This window comes from Neopsephotus bourkii, unplaced genomic scaffold, assembly GCF_033783945.1.
Source record: "Neopsephotus bourkii isolate Nb327-2 ecotype Australia unplaced genomic scaffold, CSIRO-AGI_Nbou_v1 NB_1638, whole genome shotgun sequence".
NCBI classification, from domain to species: Eukaryota; Metazoa; Chordata; class Aves; order Psittaciformes; family Psittacidae; genus Neopsephotus; species Neopsephotus bourkii.
The window spans coordinates 11,224,515-11,246,467 of NW_026902113.1; the positions used below are offsets into that span (position 1 = coordinate 11,224,515).

The 21,953-nt window shown below is 37.8% G+C and overlaps 1 protein-coding gene across 12 annotated transcripts in view; it reads left to right on the forward strand.

The window, feature by feature from the left end:
- FRY (FRY microtubule binding protein) overlaps window positions 1-21,953 on the forward strand; it is a 228,441-nt gene that overhangs the window by 106,547 nt on the left and 99,941 nt on the right. For all 12 annotated transcript variants that reach the window (XM_061374523.1, XM_061374522.1, XM_061374524.1 and 9 more), the window contains 8 exons: window positions 6,717-6,770; window positions 14,645-14,784; window positions 15,764-15,854; window positions 16,240-16,319; window positions 16,439-16,519; window positions 18,220-18,388; window positions 20,949-21,041; window positions 21,136-21,234. In XM_061374523.1, the coding sequence (XP_061230507.1) occupies window positions 6,717-6,770; window positions 14,645-14,784; window positions 15,764-15,854; window positions 16,240-16,319; window positions 16,439-16,519; window positions 18,220-18,388; window positions 20,949-21,041; window positions 21,136-21,234 (807 nt within the window). The remainder of the gene's footprint in view (window positions 1-6,716; window positions 6,771-14,644; window positions 14,785-15,763; window positions 15,855-16,239; window positions 16,320-16,438; window positions 16,520-18,219; window positions 18,389-20,948; window positions 21,042-21,135; window positions 21,235-21,953) is intronic.

The following is a 21,953-nucleotide window of genomic DNA, read 5'->3' on the forward strand; positions in this document are numbered from 1 at the left end:
ACCCACATATCTCTGAGAGCACTTAACCTTTGTTTAAAGTTTGTGACTGTTTAATATCAACACTAAGCTGAAAGCATATCTGGGAATTTTTTTACTGTTCAGGTAAGAATGTCACAGTTCTTGAGTTGTTTGCTCAAAGACAGTAAAAGAACTTTCTTGTTTGTACCATGTACAATTAGCAGTGCATTTTTTACTTGATTTTCAAAAGTTACATGAAGCCCATCAGATTTTTAGAATCATAGAATCATAGAATAGTTAGGGTTGGACAGGACCTTCAGACCTTAGTTGCCCTGCTGGAGGGAGTCCAGCGCAGGGCAACTAAGATGATTAAGGGAGTGGAGCATCTCCCTTATGAGGAAAGACTGAGGGAGCTGGGTCTCTATAGTCTGGAGAAGAGGAGATTGAGAGGTGACCTTATTAGTGCATATAAATATATAAAGGGGGAGTGTCACGAGGATGGAGCCAGGCTATTCTCAGTGCCAAACAATGATAGGACAAGGAGCAATGGGTGCAAACTGGAACACAAGAGGTTCCACTTAAACTTGAGAAGAAACTTCTTCTCAGTGAGGGTGACAGAACACTGGAACAGGCTGCCCAGGGAGGTTGTGGAGTCTTCTTCTCTGGAGACATTCAAAACCCGCCTGGACATGTTCCTGTGTAACCTTATGTAGGTGTTCCTGCTCCGGCAGGGGGATTGGACTAGATGATCTTTTGAGGTCCCTTCCAATCTCTAACATACTGTGATCATCAAGTTCCAACCCCCCTCCCATGGGCAGGGACACCTCACACTAAACCATGTCACCCAAGGCCTCGTCCAGCCTGGTCTTGAACACTGCCAGGGATGGAGCATTCACAAACTCCCTGGGCAACCACACTAACAGGAAAGAATTTCCTCCGTATATCCAATTTAAACTTACCCTGTTTAAGTTTTAACCCATTACCCCTTGTCTTATCACTACAGTCCCTAATGAAGAGTCCCTCCCCAGCATCCTTATAGGCCCCCTTCAGATACTGGAAGGCTGCTATGAGGTCTCCACGCAGCCTTCTCTTCTCCAGGCTGAACAGCCCCAGCTTTCTCAGCCTATCATCATATGGGAGGTGCTCCAGTCCCCTGATCATCCTCGTGGCCCTCCTCTGGACTTGTTCCAACAGTTCCACGTCCTTTTTATGCTGAGGACAGCAGAACTGTACACAATACTCCAGGTGTAACATTTTTAGTCTATAATTTTGTCTTATGCAGCGTTGTGTTTTTGTGAAGTTGTATTATCATACCGTTTTTATTATGTTTGCCTTTAGAATTTCCTTTTGACTTTCAAAGGTTAATGAAGGAAATTCCCTTTTCTGTTTATTTTACTATCTGTGTACCATGGTCACTGATGCAGTCTCTTAAGAGAGGTATGTAGCAAGTAATTGATGCCGAGCAGAGCAACAAGAGAGATCAAAGGTTCTGTTGTCATTCAAGGAAGTGGCATGAGGATCTGCTGAATTTCGAAGAAAAGTTGTGAAAACAGGACACTAATTGCCTGTTTCATAGAAATTCTAGGTGGAAGACATTTGGGAGACTGAGTGAACAGATGATGCTTTTGAGTCAAAACACTTGTCTCTCTTAATTGCTTAGGTATAGATTAATTAGGCTTCCTGAGGTCCTGGTGGGAATTCACAAACGGTACAAAGGTAAATAAGAGATGAAAATTATTTGTCCAGAAGTTCAGACCTATTTTCAGTACAAACGCTTTTTTTATGGGACTGAGGACTGTTGTATCCATTTTTGAGAAGGCAAACCAGAAGTAAATACTTCTAAGTTGTTCTGCATGACATGCAGAACAACATGCAGGATCAGCACAGATCCATTCTAGGAGAGAGAAGGCAGGAGCACACAGTCGAGACACTCCACAGTCGAAGTGGTGGCCAGGACCAGACAGACAAACTGTCCCACTCAGAGGCAGCTGGCATGTAGGTCAGCTGCATATGAGGGGAGATGCTTCTCTGTGGAATAAAGTTTGCATGTCCAGCCTTCAGAAACAAACTGGCATCATGGCATTTTCTCTTGGCTGACACAGAAAATAATCTACACAGCACGCGGGCACAAGATTGACTGTATGTAGTATGTTTTCCAGTCTTTGTATGTACAAAACAGCCAATAGCAAAATTAAAAATTTAGCATGTTTGATCCATCTATTTTTGGAGCAGACCTTTTTCTATAGAGCACCACTTTTCTGATGAAAAGAATATAGGACAAAGATGATCAACTTGGGGGCCAGAGAGAAAGGCTGACTTGATTCATTGTAAGCAGGAAAGAACCACACTTGGTGATTTTTTGGTTCTTAAGATTGTGCTTACATGCATTTTATGTGTACTGTAGCTGTAGTAGTTGAATGGCTACTTCATTATTGTGAAAAGGTCTATTCTTCTGCTGTTTCTTTTTGGTCACTCTTCCATCCCAGAAGACTACTCAGTCAAGTATGTGTAGCTGCTTTTTAGCATGCAGTGCAAAAGTTACATTTTGTTTCAAAATATCCTTTCATCCTCCATGTTTTTATAAAAAGATGGGTTTTCTTTTAGCCAGAACCCTGTCATAGTTCAGTAGGAATAAAATGCATGGTTGCTGAGGTTAGAAATAACTTTAAGGGGCAATTTATATCCTGGTGACATACTGAAGTTTAATAGGCACTACAAAATCCCTTTGTTTTCTTGTTTCTCTGAACACTCAGTTCTGTGGCAGGTGGTCGAGAAAAGCTCTTCCTGTGTAAATTTACCCAGTTATATTTGTGTAGCAGCCCTGGAAAGGCATTAATATATTAACCGGTAAAAGTGGCTGACTGACAGTCCTTGGAGAAATGTTTTAGCGTACCTATGTGAATAGAGGGTTTGACTGATATGTTATTTTTTAGATAAATTATAAATATCATATGTAGTTGATATATTCAAATGTGGTAAAATATATATTTACCATTGCATTTTCAAGATGCCGTATTTTATTATATTAATATTTTCACAGCAGCAATGAATTAAAGAAAGGAAATTAATTTCTAAGAGAGCATTTTGTTCTGTAAGCATTGGCAATGCAAAAAGTTAAGATCGTTTCATTGAAAAACAATAGCTTCAAATATTAAATGCAAAATTGTCTTTGCTGATCTTTACTGCTTATCTCTAACATATTCATATCAAGGGAGTTGCCAGCATGAACAAATACAGAGTTTTGAACAAATACAATTGAAGGCATCACTTCAAACAAGAAATAAGGATGTTTAACTTAGTGATTAAAAATGGAAATGTTATTATTGAGAGTCCTTTCTTCTGAAATGTTCTGATGTTTTTTATAGCCCAGAAAGCTATGGGCTCTTTCAGATTAATCAAAACTTTCTTTATTCATATTTCGTGCTTGTAGGCTTTGGCTTCAAATTCAGCTTACCTGTTCATCCAAGATCTGGAGGACATTTCAGTAAAGTGTCTCAGAGACTCAAACAGAGTCAAGTCATAATATACAAGGGCCTCTTTGCCATTTCTCAGTTGGGTGGGCAGGAAAATAAATACAAATAAAATAGTGCCTTGAGGCTGGAAAACATCTTGAAGATTTTTTTGTTTAACTTTTAAGTGTATCTCCAGGGTAAATAGGCTGCTATGGAATCTATTACTCAGAGGCAATTCACCTTATTATAATTTTTAACCTTGCCTTTGCCAGTTCTGAACCTTTTGAAAATGTCTTCTTTAAGTATAAATGTATTTTATATAGTAGCTGCCATAGCAACAGTGTTGAAAATGTTCCATAAATTTAAATAGTAAGATTTGTAAGGATATTAGAACAAAGTGGTATCGAATAGGCAGGTTGCTTACAGCAGATGAGGTTAAATTATCTGTAATTACATGCACCTGCATGTAGCTGAGCTGTCTTTGAATTTACTCAGTAGTGTCTTCCTGACATGCTCACTAGTTAACCTCATCATACAAGCAATCATCCTTTTATATTGTAGGAGCTCTTAGGCACCAAAAAGTGTATTTGTATCTGGACTTTCATCTTTATTCAGTTCATTATCTATTCAGTAGTCATTAATAATAAGTAAACAGCAATCGCTTCTACCTTGTGTCTTCTCAGATCTCCATGCCCCAAATAGAATTTTCTGTGGCTGTTGCCATTCACTGCAGGGGTGCAGTGATGGGCACCCTGCTTCCGGAAGGGGTATATATGCAGAGACACTTGGCTTCACGGGGTCCAGATGGGCTGAGCAGTTGCAGGCAGAGTCGGTGGCTACCCTCTAGGAAAGAGCCAAGTCAAAAGCAGCAACAGCAGCAACCCAGAGGGGGACAAAGAAGAGGCAGAGACAGCTGCAGCAGCAGCTGCTGCTTGGCAAGAGCACGAGGAGAGGGGTAGTGGCAAGAACAGCAGTAGATGTGGGATGGAATGAAGGGAATTAAAAAAACTTAGTTAAAGCCCTAGATTGGAGACATTGAGAAGTGTCAGCAGAACCCTTACTGGCTTTTGGTAGGTGTCCTTGGCTGGTCTCCATCCCAGGTCTGCCTTCTGCTGCAGCCCAGGCTGTTGTGTGGCCTGTGAACAGTTTCTTTAGGTTAAAGTACCATGGTTTTCGAAGTCCTGGTCTAGTCATCTGTAAGAGGGCAAGAGATGAGTTGTGTTGCCTTGTGAAAAGTGAGGGGTCTTCACTTACTCAGAAGCACAGTCTCTGGGGAACATCATCATTAGGAACTGAAGTATTTGTAAGGTGTCTAGATGATGTGGACTTTTTTAGGATTGCAGTTCCAAACTTGGGTTCCCACAGCATGTTTTGTCTTGCTTAATTGTGTCCACCTTAATAAATAAGCCCGTGCAGGGAATCCCACACCTCATTTCTGCCTCAAACACTGAATGCACTTCTGCAGGATTTTAGATACTACTCCGAAAGCTAAGCATTGCAGTGTCAGAACACAAAGCTACTGCATGCCAAAGCTTTTTTTATTGAAACAAACATTAAGAAATTTCTCTGTGGTAACACAAGTCGTCTGTAACAGAATCAGAAGTTTAACTGAAAAAAAAAAAAAAAAAAAAGGTTATGCTTTGGGTATGGTTTTTTTTTGTGTTTTTTTTTTTTGTTGTTGTTTTTGTGGTTTTTTTTTGAACTGCACTAATTCTCAGTGCATTCATTTGTCCAGGGCCCATGAAAACTTAAAAATCTTTTCCCTTGTAAATAAGTTGAACACTACTTTTGAAAGATTATCTGCTGTCTTTTCCAGTGTGCAGCAATAGACAAAAGAAGCATTGTCCTCCCACGAGACACAGCTAGGTAGGGTAGCACGGAGTTACTGATGAGGGAGACTGTGGGTGGGGTTGCGTCATGTATGTGTTTCTGGGCTATGGGGTTTTACTGTGTCTGTTCGTTACCAATTATCTGTCATAAAGTTCTAATTAATAGTTGACATGCCCTTAATTTAACCTGGAGGAGTCACTTTAGACATTGCAGATAACAATGAAAAGTGTTGATAACTGTCTTGGATAAATCAGAGGCTCAGTAGAAAGCATTTTTTTGATTTTTCTATTTGGTAGGTAGTCAGGGGATACTGTGGTCACCCTGCAGCCAGCCTCCTTGCCAGCTGGCATTATGAGTGGATCAGCATAATTAATTTCAAAATCAGTCAGCAGCTTATACTGGGCAACATCTTCTCCAGAGAAAAGTGTTGAATAATAGAAATCTTCAGTTTTCTCTCCATTCCATTATTTTAGCAACTTTACAGGTTTCTTTGTTTTGTATCTCACGTCCCCTGGCAGTGATGATATTTTGCCTGATACATTAACAGATGATAATGAGTTTAATAGTTTGCTGAAAGCTGAACAGAAAATCTCATGCTGAGCTGGTGGGAGAGCCCCGATCTTGCAGCTGTAGGAGAAGAAAGATGCATGATTTACAGAAGAATAAGGCACTGGCGCATTTCAGACACCAGCAACAGTAGTACAATTCAATGCAGAATTGTGATTGTGATGGTGACATGTTTTTCAGACTTTCATATGCCTTCATGCATTGTTTATTTTCATCCTGGTTTAGGAGATTCACATTTTTCATGCTGTTGTTGGACTGTGTACTTCCACATGACTCAATAAATGAACCTGCTTGGCAAAAAAAAGCTGTATAGGTGGAATGGATGTTCACACTGGGACTCTCCGAGCTGGCTTTCCTGAATACTCTGAGAAGGCATCCTGAAAATTCACTTCCACTCCATTGTTTCTTTTTGAATAATAATTTTTCCACAATTATCTTCCTTAAAAATGAACTCTGTGGTATTTGGTTCTTCTAAAACCGCCTTTCTTTTGGTGTGCACTGCTTGGTGCACTATGTCTATGCACATGTTTGCATTACCTGGTAGTATTATAACAAGCAGGAACACCATGTAGCTAAATAGAGCTGCCTGGTTATGTGTTAGAGGAAATACCAGGTACTTTTCAGAGTTTTGAAAAAAATTATCATCAGTGTGAATACCAAGTAACTCCGGTGTAATAAATGGTTAATCCTTTTCTTTCTTGGAAAGACACTAAAGACACCCTGTCAGTGTAACATCCTATGTATGCACAGGTCTCCCTTTGCTTATGAAACAAGCAGTATCTCCAGCATGAAACCGATTGGGAAGCAAATTATGTTAGTAAAAATCTAACAGAAGAAATAATAATAGAGTTGATAGAATATATCATTATCTTGATCCTAAGAAATACATTTTAATATGTTTTCTTTTAGGAGAAGCCTCTGACCAAATCTCTACAACGAGGAGAAGACCCCCAGTTTGATCAAGTAAGACATTTGAAATTATATCATTTCCTTTCCTCAAACTATAAAACTAATACTTGGATGGCAGTCTAGTGCCCTATACTGTTGTTGCACACTACAAAAGCAATCTCTCTCATGTACTTTAGTAGAATGATGACTGCTTTACCTAATCATTCTTGGTTTTAAATGATGAGAATTTTTCCACTGTTGTCAATATTTTTTGCCATAGACTTTCCTGCTTTTTACAGTGTATTAAGCACATGTATTATTTCCTGGCTGTTTCACCTGATGGAGGTTTCAAAGCAAACTTTGTGCCTTTTCAGAATATGTGGGTTTTGAAACAAGTGAAATAGGACAAGTATAAAAATAAAACCAACAGCAATATACACATTTTAATGATGGTATAAAAGAATTAATGTGTCAGCAGTCCTTCTTAGAAAAAAAAATCTAGGAAAAATTCCTATGTAAGTAACTTACATAAGGTATCACCTTGGTTAACTGAACTTTGGGAGAGCAGATAGGTGCAAGTAGGACTTCAGATCCTCAAAATAATTTGACACATTTTTTGAATTTTCTGGGACATTGCACCAGAAGCAAAGATGCCTTGTGAGACGCCACTGGCCTGCACAAAGGCTCGCTTCATAATTTTAGCTTGACAAGTGAGACTCTCTAGGTTATTCTGCATCTGCTTTCTGGGGAGAGGTAGCCTACTCAAAGGGCTGTTCAGAGCAGGAGGCAAATGATAGGACTTCTGTATTGTACTGGGGAGCTCCCTGCCAATCTCACTGACCACAGAGAGACCCCACAGGGGAGACAGCCACTGTAGGCTAAAGGAGGCTGCTTTGTGAGTACTCCCTACCTGCCTAATGAATTTTTTTGTGGTATTCTGACGTTAACTTTATATATTTTTTTTCCTTCCTGTGGGAAGAGTGTCACACACAAATGGGAAAGTAAAACGAATTAAGCTACCCATATGCAAACCTTGTGATACTGTTCCTTTAGTGCATTAAACAAACACGTAATGGGTGGCCATGGGTTGATTAAATATTCATGGTTAAGCAAATTGTGGTCCTTTAAAGGGAAGAATTAAAAGAGTTATGCTTCTCCTAGTTACCAGTAAGTAGACAGAAAATGGAACAATTAAGATCAATTAAGAACAACGAATGCTTCCTGAAGTGAAATGACTGTGTATTAGGCTATTCCTACTTTGGTAATTTACTCTGAGTGCTGGGGGAGTATGATACAGGCAAAAAACAAAGGCAAATTTTGTTATACACAACTTTTGTATACATTTGTAATGTCTATCTAGAGTCCTATCTATGTGTAGAGTTCGTAGAAAAGTAGGGAGCTGAGATTGCCTTAGAATTCTTGTTGGAAAAACCTTGTTTTCAGTTCCATGAGATTTTGCAAACAAGGTACTCAGATTGAAATTTTCAGGCTGCCTGCCTGCCTCAGCCTGAGTTGTTGGGAATGTTTCCCTTTTCAGGTTTCACATTGGTTTCTGCTTGAACATCGTGATCATTTTGAGATGTTGTAGTTCTTGTGGGACTGATGTACACCTGTGATTGCGAGGTGGAACCTGAACCAGTCTAATGAGCTTGTTTCAAGAACATGGTTCATACTTACCAAATAATTTCCATTTAGCTAAACTGTAATTACATTTTCATTCAAAAAATTTGCAATACACAGTAGAGTTTTTATAAAATTCAGCTAAGGTAGAAACAGAAAGATAGAACAAAGTCTTTATTTGATGTTTCACTCGGTAGATTAGTCTAGTACACTCAGTTTTATAAAGCTGTTTTGCAGATGGTAACATGTCAGTATTATAAATCTCTCACAAGAGTAATTTTGCTCTTAATAAAAATGAAGGTCTTAAAAATTTAAAAATAAATAAATAAGTATTGAAAATGTGGTCTACCTGGAAAACTCTGAAAATCGTGATTCCACCTGTTTCTAAAAAAACAAGAGGATGTGTGCTTTTGAGTCAAACAATTTAAGTTTTATTTTTTAAGTTAAGTAACTCAAATATTTAAAGAGTCTATGGGATGAAGGAAGACCAGGTTGATAATCCCTTGCTTCTGCCTTCCAAGTAAGGTGTGGAAAGCTTTGGTTCCTGGACACTTTATGTGTCCTGGAACACATAAAGTCACCTAGCAAAGCCAGAAAAGGCCACACATGACATTCCTAACATTTTTACTGCAGAAATGAAGGAGGAAAAGAGGGAGAGTCCCCATGAATAGACATTCTCACAAGCTGTTTAGTAATTTTGAATTCCAATTTTAAGGAATCAAAAGTGACACACTCTCAGAGGAATCTAATTTTCTTTCTTTGACTTTGTCAGAATTATCCCTGTTCAGTTTGCATGGAATTGAAAAGTGGTGCTGAAGTGACCAAGGCACTACTCATTTAAAATATCCGATGCATCTTCTAACTCTAAATTAAAAAGCAGCAAAAATAACTTGTGGTTGATTTAAAATTTGCTTTTTGCAAATCAACTTCAGAGGTGGAAAAAACAGCCCCCCAAAAGCCCCTTTGCAGTAGCTTTCAATGAGCAGAAAGCAACTTTAGCTACCCAGAGTAATCAGCATAAAGTTTAACATTGAAACCCCTCAACCATTCAGAATTACTATGAAAGTATTGCTTGCTTCCGCTAAGCAGCTCTACCTCTAGCTCTCTGAGAACCAGCAATTTTTCCTGCCCATTCTCAAACACCATTTTAGGAACGCTGGTTGTGATGGTAGCAATGGATCCATTGTCTACGGACCTGACTGTGCTCAGGCAGAGCTGTTTCCCTCTGTATGTATGTAGTGCCAGTGCCTCCTGTTAGGTAGACGGTATTGTCCTGTGGGCTCTGTGCAGCTGCCAATTGCATCACCCTCCTCAAACTCATAATAATATCTTGAGCAATGTATGAAGTAATCTTACTTCTCCTCACTTGCAGGTGTCTCACCATTAGCCTGACAAACTGGATTCCTCACACTGTATTTTCCTTTTTGGGTGTGCATGTATATAAAGAAAATAAATACAGGAAATTAAGAAGAGCTTCTTCATATGATTTTTAATATCTCTGTAGTATATTTAAAATCATATCTTAAAAGTTCTTGATTAGACAACTCTAGTTGCCTGATGGCAATGAGCATTACTGCTCCAGCATTAGCATGCTCTGTGTCCCCAGCTACAGAAATGCTAAACATTGTACTACTGAACTATGACTTAAGCTTCCTATTACAGGAAATCATAACATTGCAATACATGAAAAGATCAAAAGCTAGGGTGAAAAAACCCATAATTATACAAGAGGCTTATCCTCACCCAAGGAAACATTTTTATTAGTCTGTTCTCAGCCCTTACTGAAGTATCTTCTGTTCTTACCACAGTATGTAAGTGTTCCAAGAACTAACACTGGAAGCAGAAAAAGGGCACTGTGTAACCTTGGACCAAGCAGCAGACATTTTTCCATATGAAAATACAAAATGAATGTAATGTTTGGGCCGTGGAAGTACAACGTGCCTGTTGCAAGAGTTTCAGCATAAACTGCACAAAACTTTGTGCCCATTTTAATTATACTACTCTATTCTTAGAAGTGCACTAGCTTGGGTAACATAGATTGGAAAGCAAAAATATTTAATGTTTTATATACTTTTAGGAGATAGAAATAAAAAATAGTTTAAGCAAAAAAGGAAAAGAAATATTGATTATAGAAATGTGGAAAATACAAATATAAATAAGACACTAAGCAATATACTAACAATTAAGGGTTCTTTTTTCATAACTGTCTGAATGTGGTCAATGACCTACTGATAATTTTTCCCGTTCAGTATTATATTTGTTATATGCAGTAAGTGAATCATGGTACCATCATCATTGCAGTGGTATTGCAGCTGACCTCTGTTGTGTTTTCACTTTCCCTCTTTTATGCATTATGTTTCTTCACCGGTAGAAGGGCACATGGTAGAGGAAGTCTAAGCAATGATGGTGATGGGGTCATACAGCAACCGTTGATTCCTGATTAGAGATTTGGGTTCAAGCAGTTTGCAAAGAAGTAAACCTGAAGGCAAAATTAAAAGTTAACATGTTCAGAACTGAATTTGCTGCACACCAGAAAGAAATGGGATTTCATGTAAACTGTCATCCTGGCAGGAAAATAGCTAAAAACATTGCTAATGTATAAGCCAGCTAGGTGATACTATGCATCTACAAAATTATGATATAAAAAATATCCTGGTTTTTTACTCACAAAACCAAGACCATAAATGAGAACTAGTGAGCCCAACTAATAGTTACCAGTTATAAACATTCAGGAGATTTAACTTCATACTGTTGTCCAAAAAATCTTTCCCCTGCCACAGTCTAGAGTATTTTGAATAGAAATTGTTATTTCCTTAAATTCATGTATTGCTTATGAAATCTCAGTCTTAACTGTGGTCTATGAGAGTTTTGCTGTTGATATTGAGGACCAAGGATTTCATTGCAGCTGTTATTTTCCTTGAATCTGTGTTGTTTGTAGTTACGGGGGTTTGTTATAGGCATGCACAAAGTAGAAAAAAAATACTGAATGAAAGGAAGACTTTGTGTTGGCTATGTGCATCATAAATGCAGCTAAGACAATGTTTATCAAATTCTTCTTTCAGTAGCATTGATAGAAAGTGTAAAATCTCACTCCTAAAGTCCATTATTTGGAATCTGTACAACAATTTGAGGACAGGATATGCAGACACCATGCAAATAACAGTTACAAAAAATAAACCAAGACCACAAAATGAAGTACTGCAATTCTGCACTATGAAAGTGGCAATAAAATGCACATTTAACATACATACTGACATATATGGTATGTGAAAAAAATGCAGAGCTAAGGAATTAATGGTACTGCTGGAAATTGAATGCAGTTTTTAATATATTTGCTGTTAAAGCACCTAGAAATTAATATGTGAAATAAAAAAAGTAATGAGCATTTATGTGCTGTTAGTTGATACATTTCTTGTGTTTGTATTTTTACAATGTAACAAGACATAAAAATATATAAATTGTAGCAAAACACCTGGTCAGAATTTCTTTAAATTTGCTCTTACATATTAATCCAAAATAAATATTAAGCATTTACATAAACTATATTTAATGCTGGTCGAACACAAGTTTTAAACAGCTCCCTACTTGTGCAGCTTTCTTATCCTTAAGCTATACAGTAGGTAGTTCATTTATGATGGAAGAACATGATCATTTGTCCGACAAGGACATATTTGTACATCTGTGCACTCCCTTTCAGGAGCAGCACAGAGCTAGAATTCATCTCACTCCTGGACTTACTTCCAGTAAATGAAAGGGTTGAGTAACCAACAGACTTCCCTCCCTTCCTGTTCCCTGAGAGCCAGGTCTTTGCCCAGTCCGCCCTTCCTTCCTGTCTTGAAAGTGCAATGACAGATTTTTAAAGAAAAGCTATATTGACCTTTTATCCGTACTAAAGACAAACACTGTAAATTCAGCAGAAACAGTATGGCTTGAGGAGATTTAACAGGAGTCACTTTGACTTTTTGTGGTTAATGAAATTGTGTAGCTGGGATTTAGAGGACAGCATTGATAAATATGGCTGTGAACCTGCAGGAAGGCCTGACTGAAACTTTTTCTTTACGGTTAAATACAGTGACTCTTACAAGGTAGTTAGATCTGTTTGGGGACATACTTCTTCACAGGGCCTGTTGTGGTAAGACAAAGGTAATGGTTTTAAACTAGAAGGGGGTAGAATGAGACTAGGTATAAGGAAGAAATTTTTTATTTTGAGGCACTGGAACAGGTTGCCCAGAGAAGTTGTGGATGTCTCATCCCTGGAAACATTCAAGGTCAGATTGGGTGAGGCTTTGAGCAATCTGGTGTAGTGGAAGACATCCTTGCTCATTGCAGGTGGGTTGGAACTGGTTGATCTGTAAAGGCCCCTTACAACCCAAAGCATTCTATTATTGTATGATTCTGTGACTCTATTATAGTCTTCCCAGCAAATTCTTTTTCACTGCATCTCATAATTAACAACTGGCATTATACCAGCTTCAGGAAAACTTGAAAAACAGTAGAGAAGTCATTGAAATGTCTAAGCATCCTGAGCTGGTAGAGAATAGTTTGCACTGATACTAGACGATTCATGTGTTTTAAGTATCTGTCTGAAGTCTTACTGTTGAAAGGGTTGGTATAATTGAGCCTGGGCTGGTGTAGTAATTCTTCGTAAAAGCCTCCTGTCACTGCTGCAAAAGCAGTGCCTGTATGCCACCTTCCACAGCAACTTGTTTCATATTTCAGGTAATAAATTATATTGGAAACATTGGATTGAAAGCTTTCCTAAAATAGTACTTTTATAGAAACTTTCATTTTTACAGGGCCAGTTGTTAAAGCTTTCTGATGTTCCACGTTTTGTTATAGGCCATAGTATGTGAACAATAATACTTTATCCTCAGAGTGTCTCATTAACTCTAGATCACAAAATCACTATGAACTAGATGTATTCCAAAGCTGAAAAACTGCAAGAGATCAGAGTTATTGATCTAAACTAAATACCATCCACAAAAGTTCTCTTTTAGTACCACTTGAGAATTGTATGTAAACTTCTTGATCTCCCAGTTTTGCTCGTCTTAGTCACAGAGTTCATACCATACAAGTTTGGTCTTACATGAGACATTAAACCCAACTGTTGTTCCAGAAGCACTGAAATGAACTGGTTTAAATCTAAGCAGGTGGCTAAACCTGACAAAGTTAATGACATAATCAGCATGCTTAATGTGAAGTAAATACTTCAGGAGTTCACTCCTTCTACGGAGCACTTTGCAGGATCAAGCCCTGAGCAATCTTGAGGTGGTCACAAATCTCCAGATCAGGAATTTATTCCTATTAAAAATAGATGTATGAATGTACATAAATGCTGAAACTGTGAACATTCAGTTGCAATACATATATAATCCTCTTTTATAGTACCGGGGTGGTTTTCTCACCCTAGCTTTTGATCTTTTCATGTTTTGCAGCTTTATGGTTTCCTGTAATAGGAAGTTTAAGTCATAGTTCAGTCATTACATGTTCAGTAACATTTCAGTAATTGGTGACACCGATCATACTGAATGGGCAGTAATTTTCTTTTCCATTATTCCAGTAGAGCTGTTTAATCAGGAACTTTTAAGGAATGATTGTTTTACTTATTTGTGCATATAAAGACACGGGAAATTGTAGATATTTTCCTATATATAAAAGAGCAATCTAAGTTATAAGATGTGTGAACCCAATCATAAGATGGGCGCATCTGCACATTCAGTTGGATAAGATTACTGCAGAGTTTCAGGAGAGGCATTTAGCAGTCAGATACAACTCGCAAGACAGTATCCCTGATTCATCACTTTTTCTTTCCTTATAATATGCTCAAACTCAAATCAACATTGTGTAGCAGATAAAAATAAAACCCTTGAAGAACTAGAGTTTTCTGGTGTGTTGTAAGATGTGATACACAATTTCAATGCATTTTTGTAACATCAATAGAAAGACACAATTGACATTACTGTATTTCTACTCGTGTTTCATATAATTGTAGAATACTAGATGATCTTAAGGTGCTTTCCAACCCTAACTATTCTATGATTCTATGCTTCTATAATGATAGAATCTTTTAGGTTGGAAGAGACTAAGATCGTTGAGTCCAACCACAAACCCAGCACTGCCAAGTCCACCACTAAACAGTGTCCCTATGTGCCAAGTCTGCATGTGTTTTAAATATGGGAAATGCAGAATATTAAGTCACTGCTTATACCATGGGTCTCAAAAATGAGATGAAAACAGGAAAGAACATGTCTAACCACTGAATTAGTACATGTTTGGAGGGGAGACTTGAACATCAGCTGATCTGTTGATTTGTTGTATTTTTCCCATAGGTTATAAGCTCAATGAGCTCACTTTCAGAATATTGTCTGCCCTCTATCCTGCGCACTTTGTTTGATTGGTATAAAAGACAGAATGGCATAGAAGATGAATCTCATGAATACAGACCAAGAACAAGCACTAAATCTAAAAGGTACCATTTCAAGTGTGCATGCATACATTGTTGACACATTCTAACATAAAATATATTATATTTAACCCATCAGCTTTTGTTGAGGTTACAGTTGCTTGAAAGTTGTCATGTTTCATTGCTTGTTCCTGGAACTCTTCTCTCAGCTTCTAGATGGACCGAGTAAGTGAAATCACTAAAGCTCTTAATGTTTATAAGAATTGTACTGAATTTACACAAGCAAAAATCTCACTGAAATCAGTGGTGACTGCTTCAGGCAGACTGCAGAACTGTCCGTTTAACATTTGATTTTACAAAAAAAGTATATTTCATATTATCTTCTCAGTATACTTTGAAACTGTAATCAGTGATCCAAATGGATATTTTTTGTATTACTGAAGCTACTCACATCAGACATTTATGCCTCTATGGTGTTCTGCACAAGGAATGCATTTGAACGTTTGACAAGTGATGCTAAAGTTATAAAAAAAGAATACTGGAGCAGTTTTAAAAAGAGTATGTACTTTGGTTGTGAATTCTCCATTGGGACTTTAAGGCATTTCTCAAAATCCATCACAAGTCTAAATATATATTTGATGGCACAAAATAATTTATTGTTTGTCTCCAAAGCGTAATTGAGAACTGTCTGACTGGTGCCATGAGCCAGAAAAATGACATGAAATCCGCTTGTTAAAATATAGAATCCAAAATTTTCCTTGTTCTTGTTTTGTTTGTTTTTTTTCTTGAAAAAGTTTTGTGTTGATCATAAACCAGAAAAAAGAGGGAGGAAATGGAGGGAGACATTTAAACACCTAAAGGAAGGTGAAAATAACAAGTTTAGGATTAGTCTGTTTATTTCAGATTTTAAGAGCATATAATTACTGAAATACAGGACTGCAGTTTAAAAAGTAGAACACAATCTCCTGTCATCTGCAATTGTATAATTGAAGGTAGCATTCTTTTATATCTCCTAAATATTGTGTTTCTTGGTTTAATTTTGCAGTGATGAACAGCAGAGGGACTATTTAATGGAGAGAAGAGATCTGGCTATTGATTTTATTTTTTCTTTAGTATTAATAGAAGTTTTGAAACAGGTATGGAATTCTTAAACTGTCCATTAACTAATAAATAATGGAAATTACCAATAAAACTTAATTTTAGCATTCTTCTTTCTATTTCCATCCTTAAGAGTCTAATAAAAACATGAGATGCATCCTGCATGCTTGTTCATTGCTGTCTTTCTTGCACGTGTGATACATAGTATTCTGTGTTAATACCGACTTCACTCTGCCAAGTCTTTGAAGCTAAAGTATTTCTTTTTAAATGGCTGGCTTATCTGAACCATTTTGTGAGCTATATGCTGTTTCTGCTGTCATCATATTTCTGTATGGAAGGTACCCATGAGTAATACTAGTACTAAGGTATGGAGGTAGAAATGTAATATATGTGTACTCATTATGTTTTATTTTGTGTTTTCAGATTCCACTTCATCCTGTAATAGACAGTTTGGTAAATGATGTTATTAACTTGGCTTTCAAGCACTTTAAATACAAAGAAGGGTGAGGCTCTTTCTCATACAAAAAAATCTATGAAAAAAGATTACTTTCTTTATTTTCTAATAGCAGTGGTTTAAACAGTATGCTTTCTCAACCAAGAATTCTTTCTTGTCTCTCACTAGGTACCTTGGTCCTAACACTGGAAATATGCATATTGTTGCGGATTTGTATGCAGAAGTAATAGGTGTTCTAGCACAAGCAAAGTAAGCAAAATTGAATATCCTATTTGCCCTGTAAATCTGAGACGTTCTACTTGCTTAGTATGTGAATATTTGAATTTTCTTACTTTCTTAAAAGATAGTGTAGGAATAGATAATTTCAGCTCATTGGCCCTCTATTCATCTAGGTATTCTAGAGCATAGAGCTCTAGGGAACCATGGGCTTTCTGCGCCTAGTTTGGTAATACTGAATAAATTCACCTTGACTACAGCAGCATTATTTTTCTTATCTCAGCAATGACGTTTGTGGAAATCCCAATGGGCTGAATAGAGCTATTTTAATTATTTTTTTCCATATGCTATTTTTTCTCTAGCTGGGCAAACCTAAAAATGGCTGTCCTCCAACACAACAACATTTTTAGGTCTCTCTGCAGTTATTTCAGTTAAGAACTTAATGCATTTGCTTTTGAATCCTTCATCCCGCACTTCTTAGAGCAGATGACATAGAACAGTTCATAGAATCATAGAATGGTTGGAAGGGACCTTAAAGCTCATCTAGTTCCAACCCCCTGCCTTCCACTAGACCAGCTTGCTCAAAGCCCCATCCTGCCTGGCCTTGTTTGTGGTTTGGGTTATAGTTTTGAATCCGGAAGCAGATTCAGAAGCTCATGTATGCAGTATGACATCTTGTAATACACTTACATGACAAACTAAGCAGAGGGTGAAATTTACTGCCTCAGCATGGTGATCTCTGTCTCCTGATATCTTGATGTTGTTGAGAGTAAGACTGCTCTATAAAACCAATCAGTTTAGCTTGATGTAGCCAAAACATTTTTTGTTCCTGAAATCATATAACTTTCACAGACTTCAGCTAAGGCCTTACTTGGGCTTCTAAATTGGCTGGGTTAAAGGGAAGAGGGGGAGTGACATCTGGATCGAGTTGACTGTCAAAGGCAAAATGTAACTTCTCTATAAATACTGCTTCTTTTTCTTCAGTTCTGAAGAGCCTTGCTAAGATGTTGATTACCACTAAAGGTCTTCTTCCTGTCAACTTGTTTCTTTCAACTCCCTTGTGTTTTCTGTCAGAAGCAATAACAAAAGATTGTTACATACTACACCTGCCCATGAAAATGACATTCTTTTCATTTCATCTCAAGAAGGATGGGTGATCTTCCTTTATGTTATTTTTATGGACAGTCTCAAAAGACACCTCCAACAGATTTATGGGCAGATCAAAAATAGTCACAGACCCTTCCATCCCAGTCTGTAGTTAATGCTTAAGTCTTACTTTTATGGCTATTAGAAAAAAAAAAGACGTGAAGGGAGGAACAGCCTTTTCATGAAAAAGAGTATTTTCATGGTTATCATTCACACATTTTCTTTAGAAAACATTGTATGTGCTTACAAGAAAACTATCATCTTGGATTTTCGAAGAAAAAAATGGGAGGGAGTTGTTCTAATGATATTGTTAGCTCTTATGTAAAAAAAGGAATGTGGTAAAAACAATTTGAAATGTGCAGTTATCTAAAGGGACCAAGATCAGGCTGTATATTTCATGTCCTTTTCTGAGTTTATTAGACATGAAAGAAAGATAAACAAAAATAAATCTGTTCACATACTGACTGAAATGGTATTTTACAACCAAAATTGAATCTTCTGTAGGTTTATCCCCATTTATACACTTTACAATGCATTTCAAATACTAATGTGTACTTTTTTTGTAACTAACCAATGTGAATTCATAGATTTCCTGCAGTAAAGAAGAAATTTATGGCAGAGTTAAAAGAGTTACGGCATAAAGAACAAAACCCATATGTAGTTCAAAGCATTATCAGTCTTATAATGGGAATGAAATTCTTTCGCATTAAGATGTATCCTGTGGAGGACTTTGAAGCCTCTCTTCAGTTTATGCAGGTAAAATTCTTACGAATAGAACTGTGATTCCCAGACCTTTTAGAAAGGGCTTGCACTTCATCTTCCCTGTAATACTCCAGGAGTTTTTCTGTGTGTCATTCCCACATAAATGTATGTGCAGCTACTTCCTGCTTGTTCTGAAGCTGTGCATCCCAGTCTCCAGTCTCTGGAGAACAACATTTCATCAGTTGTATACCCTACAGTTGTATAGTATCAGTTATATACTCCCTACATCCTGTCCTCCAACAAGAAGCGGTTTTGTTCTGTAGACCCCAGAACTTCCACCCTGCCAGTCCACAGCAGTTCCTTGCTCTGTGTCCCTGTCTAGCCTAGATGCTCATGCCTCCAAAGTGAAGCTTCCACCATTGACACAGGTGTCAGAGAGGAGAGGAACTTTTGATGGAGAAAAACATAGAAGAAGAGGCAAAGAACTGAGGCAAAAGCTGAACAGAATTTCGTTTGGATGTACCGTTGCCTTCCACCATACCTTCACCCTGCTTCCTGCAGGGTATATTCTGTACCCACCCAGTTTGAGAGCCACTAGTACACATCATACTGACTACCATGAATGCTTTAAATTAATAGATTACATAATTTTGTAAAAGGAAAGAAAATATTTCATGTTTCAACATTTTAAAAGTCCGCATTCATGCTGGTAATGTAGAATGGCTTCTATTCCTGTCAGTAGGTCTATTTTGCTTAACCATTTTTATTCTTTTGTTTTTTCTTGGGATTACTCTCATGACTACATGGTTTGTAGCCACTCATTCAGTAAAATACATGTTTTGCATACACATCCATGTAAAGATCAGCTTGTTGATGGTATCAGGGGACTAAAAAATTCAATGTTAGATGCCCACAAGTAAGGATTTGAAATTAGAATACAAATACATAGGTGTACAGACACACAAAGCCATTTCTCTAAGCCCTGAATAGGAAGCACAATCTATTTCATTTTTGCAATGTGTTTTAAACCATATTTAGCAGCACGCTTAAAATATGTTTAACAACACTGAAAAAGCTAGTTTTTCTTCTTAACTTACACTTTATTTTATGAACATATCTTAGTACGTGTTGACAATAATATGTTATTTAGAGTTGGCAAGATATCAAAGTAATATGTGTTCAGTGCAGAACTAGTATGAGGGAGTGACTTTGTGGCACAGCTTTATGGCACAGCACTGTTGAGATTCAGTGTTCACTGCTATTGAAATCAGTGGTAAAATTCCCATATAGTAGTGCTCAAAAGTTTGGGATGCAAATGATTTCTATCTTAGAATCATAGAATAGTCAGGGTTGGCAAGGACCTTACGATCATGTAGTTCCACCCCCCCTGCCGTGGGCGAGGACACCTCACACTAGTCATCTTCCCTGACTAGAGTATCTCTTCACAAAATTAATTCTTACAAATGCAACAATGCATCATAAGGTGCAACTGTGTATGTAGGAAAATCGGGTTTGCTCAGTTTAGTGAAATACAGTTTGATTCTTTGTGTGATTCAGCTCTATCTGCATACAGTGCTTCAGCTATAAGCTCTGTCACACTAGCTCTGCTCTAGTAGAGAGAGATGCTTCCAACGGGTGAACTAATTTCAGGAGCCAGCTCTGAAGAACTGCATCTTCCACCACAGAGTGCAGAAGCAGCTATGCTATGCCTTTGCACAGTAGTCTCAGCTGTGAAGCCTAAATGGCTGGAGTAACTGAAGACATGTGATGCAGAATCCTAATTGCAGCAAGGAAAAATTATGCATGGTCTAAAGTGTAAACAGCTCTGCATACATGTGCAGGAAAAAAAGTCAGTGGGGATCTTCCTTGTAAAGTCAGTGGCTGTTTGGGCCCTGGACCCAGAGAGGAAGAAATAACTGGAGCAACATGATTTGTCATCCTTAGAGTTGTTCAGAAACATACAAGTGGTGGATGCTTATCTCCCCTCCCTCACTTCCTGAGCAGCACAGCTGTGTGGATAGTAGTTTGCTGCATGTTTAGAACAAAAGTACATTCTTGCTTTCTCTCTCCATCCCCACTTGTAGGTGGTGCAGTTTTGCAACACAGGTCTGTTCCCTCACATAGCACAGTTCTATATAGACCCTTAATTTGAAACAGATCTTAGCAGTGAAATTTATCCCATAGTATTTATAGTAAGACTGTTACCTGCCTTGAGTATCTCACCAGAGAAGTACATTCCTTTTCTGGCCTCTCAGAGCACTGTTTAAAGCAGCCCATGTGGGCTATTGCTCCTGCTCCTGGAGGTATACACAGGGCACACATGAGATCAGCCCGGAGTCCTACTCCCTTGCCATCTCCAAAACACCACTGGGTACAGCTGGAGTCAGTGCAGAGTTTCTGGATTATCCTGGTTAGAATAACATATTCTTGATCTTTACTTATGTCCAGCTTTGTGCTTGCTGCAAAATGCAGATTTAGAAGTTAATAGACAAATGTTTTCTGTGGGATTTGCATGATAAAAATAGTCACTGACACTTGATGCATTCAGCAGATATTTAGAGGTTTTTATTCCAGCTGACATGAAAGTTATGTTTCTTGTTTTGTTTTGTTTTAGGAATGTGCACATTATTTCCTTGAAGTTAAAGACAAAGATATCAAGCATGCACTGGCAGGACTGTTTGTTGAAATTCTTGTCCCCGTAGCTGCTGTGAGTTTATTTCTCAGGTTGTTTGCATAATTCCTTTAAATTAGGTAAAGCAGCTCGTGAAATAGTGTTTTACTAACATGAACTTTCCTTTCAGGCTGTTAAAAATGAAGTGAATGTCCCCTGCCTGAGGAACTTTGTTGAAAGCCTGTATGATACAACACTTGAACTTTCCTCGCGAAAGAAGCACTCCTTGGTTAGTAACCCCAAGAAGCAGAGGCTAAAATTCTTTGTCAGAAATATCTCTCAGCAAGACCCTTGGGAGATTGCAAAACTTTTTTCTCATTCAGCTTTATAACCGATACATTGCTATTTGCAGAGAAGATTATTGTGTTTGCAGAAAATAACTGTATTTATTTTATTCAGACTATGATCTAAATTAGTCTGACTCAGATGTTTTCAGCTTCTGGTTCTGTGATTATTAAATGGTTAGGTTTTCTCATACTTGCTAGGTGTAAACATTAGGATGAGAGGAGAAAGAATAGAGTTCATTTCTTGTCAAGCGAGAACAAATGAGGCATGTGGGAACAGCTCTTTCACGGGGCTTAAATAATACATTGTAGGAGCAAAAAAATGTGTAACGCATGCCCTTTTTAATCTGTAACTTGGCTACTGTGCAGCTCCCTATTTCATTTTTTTCTTGTGAGATGAACAGTGGCTCTGCAATGTATTTTTGGAAGCATGAGTTTATCTGAATTAAATGAGGATCTGAGTCAGTTTGATGCTGGCTGCCTTAAGCAGTCTGTCTCTCCAACTGGGTCAGCACACAGCAGCAGTGTGGTGTTAGATAATTCGTTTTGAAGTCTTGGACCTTTTAAGTAGAGAAACTTGTCATTTGTTCTTTCTCATTCTATGGGAAAGTCAAAAACAATTCACTGTTCCCAGTGCTCCGAGCAAATGCTGGTCACAAGTGCT